At 38.4% G+C, this 8,380-nt stretch overlaps 1 protein-coding gene across 2 annotated transcripts in view; it reads right to left on the reverse strand.

Annotated features, from left to right (window-relative positions):
• kdm6al (lysine (K)-specific demethylase 6A, like) overlaps positions 1-7,767 on the reverse strand; it is a 54,452-nt gene extending 46,685 nt beyond the window's left edge. For both annotated transcript variants that reach the window (XM_051706050.1, XM_051706049.1), the window contains exons 1-2: positions 7,326-7,767; positions 7,154-7,217 (exon numbers count right to left, since the gene is read on the reverse strand). In XM_051706050.1, coding sequence (XP_051562010.1) covers positions 7,154-7,217; positions 7,326-7,468 — 207 coding nt within the window. In that variant the 5' untranslated portion in view covers positions 7,469-7,767. The remainder of the gene's footprint in view (positions 1-7,153; positions 7,218-7,325) is intronic.
• Between the last annotated feature and the right edge of the window lie 613 nt (positions 7,768-8,380).

Here is an 8,380-nt window from a genome sequence, read left to right on the forward strand (position 1 = left end):
AACATATGAAAAAACACCAGTGTTTAATGAATAGTTAAACATCTGTTAACATAAAATACATAACATATAATGAAATTCAGAATAGGGATATTAATGAATAATCTATGGATTTGATCTAAGAAATAATTCAATATTTAAAACTTTTTTTTTTTTACTAAAAATGTTTGCTTCCGGCAAGCTGGTTGACGTGGGTGGAGTTCAAACTGCCTCTCGCGTGACACAAGCGTGTGACGTGTCTTGCCAACGTGCTTATGTCACGCTCTTGCTGCATGACCTCGACCCTGGTACATTTTTTGTTTAAAAAGTTTGAAATATTGATCTATTTCTTGCACACACCTAGCGTTTCACTTCAGAAGACATGAATTAATCTTCTGGAGTCATATCGATAACTTTCACGCTGCCTTTGTGTGATTTTTGGAGCTTCAAAGTTCTGGTCACCATTCACTTGCATTGTATGGATCTACAGAGCTGAAATATTCTTCTAAAAATCTTCATTTGTGTTCAGCAGAAGAAAGAAAGTCACACATCTGGGATGCATGAGGGTGAATAAATGACAATTTTCATTTTTTGGGTGTACTGTTCCTTTAAATGGTTAAGACTTTCACTCAACCCGTGTTTCAGCTGGTAAAATCGTCTACAGGACATTTAGGACGTGCTGTCCCTTGACAGAGTCAACGAGGAGGCCAGTTTACTGCGAGGAGTTGTGCAACTCCAAAAACAACCCCAACAACACAATCATTCTGACATATAGGAAATATGACGGTTACATGAAGAATGATTAAAGAGATCTATACAAGGCTCAATGAAAGGTATCAAAAAATATTGTAAGAATACCAACATATAAGTTTTAACATTTAACAGTGATGAATGTGGCCAGATTTATGCATTGGCATTCCAGACACGTCCTTCTGCTTGCACATCCAAGGGGGCACTTTTTTAAAATTAAAGTATTCATTTCTGTAATTAATAGTTAACTGTTTAACGTGTTAAAAAAAATAACGTAATGTAATAGTGAATCTTTGTTTTTCGCCACTTCCAGTGCAAATTTTCATTTATAATTTTCCAGGCAGTACACGCTCGACTGCACATCCTAGAACACATACTGATTGTGTGGAGCAGTGCACGCTTATTTAGTACACGCAACGCATGTCTGGGGTGAGTGGATTTACTGTACTGAGAATGGAGACTTCACCTGCAAGCGGCGAGACAGGTGTGGGAGAGATTCGGGCAAGCTGAGAGTTTCTTCACATTGCCCAAAACACTCACTCACTCTCATCTGAACGAGTGTCAAAAGCGAAACCTTGCGACAGAGACCCAACATGTGTGAGATCGACTGAACGGCAGCCTGAGAAAATAATAGTTTTGAGATTTTAAACTTCAGAATTCAATGTTTTATATCTGTATGAATAATGTCTAATAATGCATTGGCAATGTACACATAAATGTCTCTTGATGATAAAGTCTGATATGAATTGAATCGGCCCATTTGATCCTATTTATAAAAAAGTCCACTGGAAAATGCCAGAAGATTTTGCCCAACTTAATGACATCATGTCCACTAATTTTATGGCATGTAAACACTTAAAGATTTATACTTGTAGAAATGTGTATAGAAACTCATTCATGATGTGATTCTACATCTAATAATAATAATGAAGAGTACGGGGGTTTTACTGATATCAAAACAGCACGATGACCGACAGCAAAATTAGATGTACACATTTGCTGGAATTAATGAACAGATATTTTTCTTAATATTTACTCAAATCTATGAAAAAATGTAAACAAATTGTTAACTAGACTTTGATAAAGCTGTTGGTATAGTTTGGGAGATGAATCCCTGTTAATTGGCTGATACTGACGATTGGACAAACATTGGCTGATTTTCTGTACTGATTTTCAGGGAAATTAATCTGTGAAAGGGATTTAAACATACCAAACTGTATTAAATGGACCTAACAGTACTACACTCTTATTGGAAGGCAAAAGCACCATTCAATTAGCCAAAATATTTCATTAAAAAATGCAAAGAACTTTTATGAATGACAGATTTCACAAGTGTGCACAGATTCTGTCTGGGCATTGGTCTATAGCTAATGGAGGGAACGTGATAAAAAGCTCAACAGGAAACAGTCACAGACAGTCATCTGAGTTTGGCGTGAGAATACCTGCATTTGGTTAACTAGGATAAAGTAAGCCATTGGTGGGTAATGAATAAGTGAAAACTCACCGTTTCTACCAACTGTCACTGAATTCATTTGGGCCATTTAATAAAAACTGTTACCTATAAAGTCTACTACATGGCATAGTTATCTTGTGATAGACCAGAAATGACACGGACTACAATAAATACAAGAGATGATAAACAGTGAATATAAATATGATCTGCTTGATTGATGTTTCAATCAACCCCTCCACAAGAGTCATTTTACATATAAATATTTGTTTACATGTAGCGTTCAACCCAATGCCAACCACCCACCCGTCAGACCCCGACGACACAGTGCAGCTCAACACGGGTCAGATCGCCCACGCTGTGATACACGAGACATGAATTCTATTCAGGCCACTTTCAATGTCATAACCCCAAGATGAAGCAGATCATTCAAATGTTTTTATGAAGCGTTTCATACGACAGTATGATGATGGTTCGGGTTATTTTGGTTTGATGACCGAGTTACGTTCAGTGTACACACAGCAGACGGTCACTGTGTAACGCAACATGCTGATTCAACATTTTCAACGAGTCGCTGAATGACCTCAAGTTCATTCAACAGGACTCAACACAACACTATTACACTAATCTTTCACTTCTAAGCTATATTAAATGTTGGACGTTTTTCCCCAGCACTGACATGGAAACAAGGACAAAAGAAAGTATGACATCTGAATTTAATGTTGCATTTGAACAGTCATGTGTCTGAATAAATAACCTGCCAAAAGTCAAATAATACAATCAACATTCAAGTAACCATATTCTAGATCCTCCACTGGTTTTACGTTTCATAACCTGTATTTAATGGAGTCTGGATCGTTTGTCCTTGTGTAGCTTTGTTGATGGTTTTTAAGGATGAGAGAATGTTACACAACCTGTCCATGTTGACATCTCTCTAATTTGATGAGCTTCTACCAAGTGACAGATAAATCTGCACCAAAATACTGTAGAGTCTGATTGGACACATGACCTTTGACATCAGCAACAAAAGATACAGAAATCCTTAAAGTCTCCCTTTTAAATAAGTTGATATGTACTTTTATTTTGCTATACAAACAATGCTTGATTAGATGGCTAGTAGCATTTTATTTGCGGCGACCCATTTTTGGGTCATGACCCAACAGTTGAGAACCACTGTACTAGATATAACCATTTACTAGACTGCACTGTCTGCTATTTATGAGGCTTATGCTATTTCAAAATATCTGAGACAATAACAGAAGGACCATAAACATTTGACCGTGGCATTTATGATACCATGCATTAGTCAGACGGATCAATGCCTTTCTGGAATAATACATCAATAAACCGGGTAACTGATCAACTATAAACATTGATACAATGCCAGATAATGAAAAGGACGCTCTGAAGAGTCAACTCCGTACAAACACAGTCAATACAGATTAAGAGATGCATTATGTGTAAAATAAGAAAACATCTGTTTCTCCAACCAGCAACACTTGCATTAACATGAACATTAAAATTCAACCGATGGAAGCAACAATCATGGATCATGATCAACACGTCAACTCAATTCAACACACTTCTGTCACAATGCAAACGGTTTGATATCTAAATAAACACACAGTTAAACAGACAAGGCGTTATGTTACAAATCAAGTTTAAAGATCTTAGTTATTTTAAAAATACAATGGCATGAAAAAGGGTTGTGAATTGAGGAAATGTCCAGTTTGAATGACACACATTATTGCCACAACTAATGATGATGATTAGTAATCAACTGATATGGGTTTCTCAATGGCCATTACCAATATCTAGAGAGAATGTTACATCAGCCAACATATTTACATACACTGGCGGCCAAAAGTTTGGGATAATGTACAGATTTTGCTCTTATGGAAAGAAATTGGTGCTTTTATTCACCAAAGTGTCATTCAACTGATCACAATGTATAGTCAGGACATTAATAATGTGAAAAATTACTATTACAATTTGAAAACAATATTCAGAACTTCTTAAACTCCTTCAAAGAGTTCTCATCTAAAAATCCTCCACGTGCAGCAATGACCGTTTTGCAGATCCTTGTTATTCTAGCTGTCAGTTTGTCCAGATACTCAGGTGACATTTCACCCCACACTTCCTGTAGCACTTGCCATAGATGTGTCTGTCTTGTCGGGCACTTCTCACGCACCTTACAGTCTAGCTGATCCCACAAAAGCTCAATGGGGTTAAGATCCATAACACTCTTTTCCAATTATCTGTTGTCCAATGTCTGTGTTTCTTTGCCCACTCCAACCTTTTCTTTTTGTTTTTCTGTTTCAAAAGTGTCTTTTTCTTTGCAATTCTTCCCATAAGGCCTGCACCCCTGAGTCTTCTCTTTACTGTTGTACATGAAACTGGTGTTGAGCGGGTAGAATTCAATGAAGCTGTCAGCTGAGGACATGTGAGGCGTCTATTTCTCAAACTAGAGACTCATGAGAAAAAGGTGAGAAAAGCGCTATTCGGACGGGATTACTTTTCTAAATGACATTAGAGTTACAATTATTATCACCCGACGTCTGAGATTGAGGGCACTGATTCGGACGGGACTAAAGATCTGTGTTTATTACAGACAAATTTAGGTGATAAAATTAACATAATTTAAACTTTGTTTAAATTTACAATTACTTATTTTAAAAAATAATTTTAAATAGTTATGTATATGTATTGATTCAATAATAATATTATACATTTGCATGAGCTTACAGAAGTGGCTGCTTATAATAATCCCAATGAAATAATAATACATATAATTATAACATTACGTAATTGGGCAGAGAAATTAAGGTATCTTACCAGACGCTGATACTACCGTGGCCAGTCTTTGCAGTTTCTGCGATTTGGCTCTTGTTAGTTTTATTTTCTTATTTTTCATCCAATGGCAAAGAAAACCTACATCCAAATTGAAAGTCGCACAGCAGGCGGAAGATTGGCGCACACGGCGCATACAAGTACGATCTTAACGGTAATTCATGTAGGTTAAAATACACGAGAAGCGTTGAGAAAATTCAATATCAGCAATCACAGACTTTTTTTGTTGCATTTAAAGTGTTTAAGCTTAAACTAAGCATTTCAAGTGATTTAATAAGGAAAATATAGAACATTTTACCAAACAATTTGGGCAAAATAGCTTTAAAAAAAGGTGACTTGCTGAAAAGTGAGTTTGTATCCCTGTTACTCAATCACTAACCAGTGGACAATCACACATTTCTAATCAGATTGTGTCTCATTTGTGCACATGGTAAAAGATCGATCTTGGAATTTAAGAATCGATATCGCTGAAATGAAGATCGCTATGCATCTGAAAATCTATATTTTGACCCAGTGCTATTGCTTACCAAACTTTTCTGTGTAAAGTTATCCAATTTTACAACTGCCTTGCCATCACAACGTAACAGCGTAAACCCTACAACCCTAAAAATAACACAATTTAAACAACTTAACAGCTGAAATAATACATGAGTTTGAATAGAATGAATGTGCTTCTACAAAATTAAATGATTTTTATGGTAATCAACATTATGCCACAAACGCTGTCAATTAAGATTAAAAATGCACTCAGTCATTTTTTCTTTACTAAAAAAGTTTCTCCTAAAGAAATTAATTTAGATTTTAAAACACATAAAATCATGCGCACCCACATGAGTTGAAGACTCCAGTCATATTAGTGACATTATAAAAGCTGTTATATTCTACATGGAGAGGGTCCACACATGGGGGCGGCCATGTTATGATCACATGACCAGACAAATATTACTCAATCTCAGTAACCCTCCTGTTATTGACCAATACTGAGAACATATCAGTGGATTAATGCACCAATTACTAATGATAATGAGGGTTCATTACATCACTGTGACCCTCAAAAGTGTGACAGTGACATCAGTACAAAGCTGCAGATCACTCAAACTGTGTGTAAATGACGTATAATTACAGGAACACGTGACATGATCGTGACACACATGCAGTGCACTGAAGGTTTATGAGTGAAACAAAAGTCTTGTTTATAATCACAGAAGTGGTGTAGAATCAATCTTTAACTGAACTCAAATTGCAGTAAATATCGTGCAACACTTCTCTGTTCACTATCTAGTGTTCACTACAGGTTGCTGCTGGACTACACAACAACACAGAGAGGTGTTCATATGAAGCCAGTTTCCTACAACACTTGATGAAGCTCTCTGGAGCCCTGAATAACACGGAACCGGCCTCAGATATCACATGCATGTGTTGCTGTATGTGAGGCTGCACATTCTGCAGCTTTATTCGCATCTCTTTCTGCATTATAACGCGCTGTCACCCCTCCCCATCCCGCCATCTTGGGCTGACCCAAGCAGCCATTACCACCGCACACAAATCAACGTCTCTCTGCTCAAATATGATGATATTATATATTATGCACAGAGGACACATGTGCGTTCACCTGTATGAGCACATCTGTGCGGTTTGCGTGAAATAAACTCGATTCTCGACTGATGTCAATAACGCGCAAGAGAGCAGCTGGAGATGATGTTTTATGCGTTTAACTACAGTCGAACTGAACTCACACCGCTGCACGTCGCGATACAACAACGCGACGTCTCAATACAGACGCGTCGCGTCATGAAGCGCGCACACGCGCAGGCCTGAATGAGTGATATCCGAGTACAAACACAAACATTATAATATCACAACGAGAGATGTGCTGTGTGGTTCAAACTTCTGTTTGTTAAACTCGTTTGAGAACATTAAACGCAAACGAGCAGCTGCGACGAGACGCGTCGTTTCACACATTCGGTGACGCTGATAACAGCGATTATATTCGAGCAACTACAGAAAATACCCCAAACCGTGCAGATCACCGGATAGCGTCAAGCACGAGAAACGGTCATAACTCGGTGACATTGTGCACGCTGTGTGTGTGTTGTAAAGTATCGGTGCGGCAACGCGCGTCTTTACCTTTATCAGCAGGGCCTTCAAACTGGCGCCATCTTCATGAAGCCGCTGATCTCCGAACAGAGAGCTGCGAAACACACAAACACACACACAGAGCTTGAGATCAACTCACTGACCGACACACAAACATTCAAAAGCGACTCATCCACAGACCGCGTCCAGCGGCGTTTCTGACCTGTCGATGCGGGCCAGAGTGTCGCTCTCCTGCGCGTTCAGTCGCGGCGCGTCCTCCTCCTCGCGTTCACTCGCTTTTCCCGCCGCCATTTTCTTCTCCTCATCACCAGCAGCAGCAGCGAGCGACACTCGGCACGATTTCATGGAATCGCACCCTAGAATCGAGTGAAGGCGATCTCCGTGCGTCCGAAAGCCACAATATAACGGAACTTTTCCCAGTAAAAACGCGGTTCGGTTTGTGAAGCCCCGTAAGTGAGTTAGCCCTCCAGTGGCGCGTCTTCTCACATTTTATTTTTAGAATAAAACGCGTGATGCGGTGGCTCAGTTTTTATGCGTGAGTTGCAGCCCGTGCACACTTAAAAATGCTCAATTTATTAAAACAATATGAAACTTCAGTCCGCCGCCAGATTAAAGTTGTTGTAATTGTGTCACACAGGCGAACCCACGCCGTCGCCACGCCCTCTCTGGGCTCAACAGCCAATCGCTGCCGAGAAGAGAAGCACGTGACTGAACTTCTCCTAAAATGTTGTGATCCAATCCTTTATATCATTTTTATTTCCTGTAATGTTGTTCAGTTGAATCTGCGACCCAAACATTGTGAAATTTATATATGAAGAAGTGTCAAAGTGTCAGATTTACTTCCATTAAACGACTCATAAACGTTGTTATGAAATGCAAATAAAAGAGGTGTTTTTTTTTTATATAAAATGGGGAATTTACTGTGACAGCCAAGGGTTATTGGAGTCACAATCATTTAGGTCAATTTTATTTCCCTGTAATGTTCATTTAAATATTTAAGACTGTATTAAGTTTACCTCTGTAACAGTGGATGGCAAACGACACATTTATGTGATAATTAAATGCAAATAAAAGAGGTGTGGTATTCATAAAATGGGGAAAATATAGAGTACAGCCCAGAGAAACAGACTGTGTGACTGACAGAGTTCGTCAAAACAACTGCAGATACACGTTTATACTTTAAACAGAAAATCACCCGTTTCTTTTCACCGGCGCCTGATTTGTTGATTTAGTTTAAATGAAATAAAGAATAAAAAC

Source organism: Myxocyprinus asiaticus, chromosome 9 (genome assembly GCF_019703515.2).
Source record: "Myxocyprinus asiaticus isolate MX2 ecotype Aquarium Trade chromosome 9, UBuf_Myxa_2, whole genome shotgun sequence".
Lineage (NCBI taxonomy): Eukaryota > Metazoa > Chordata > Actinopteri > Cypriniformes > Catostomidae > Myxocyprinus > Myxocyprinus asiaticus.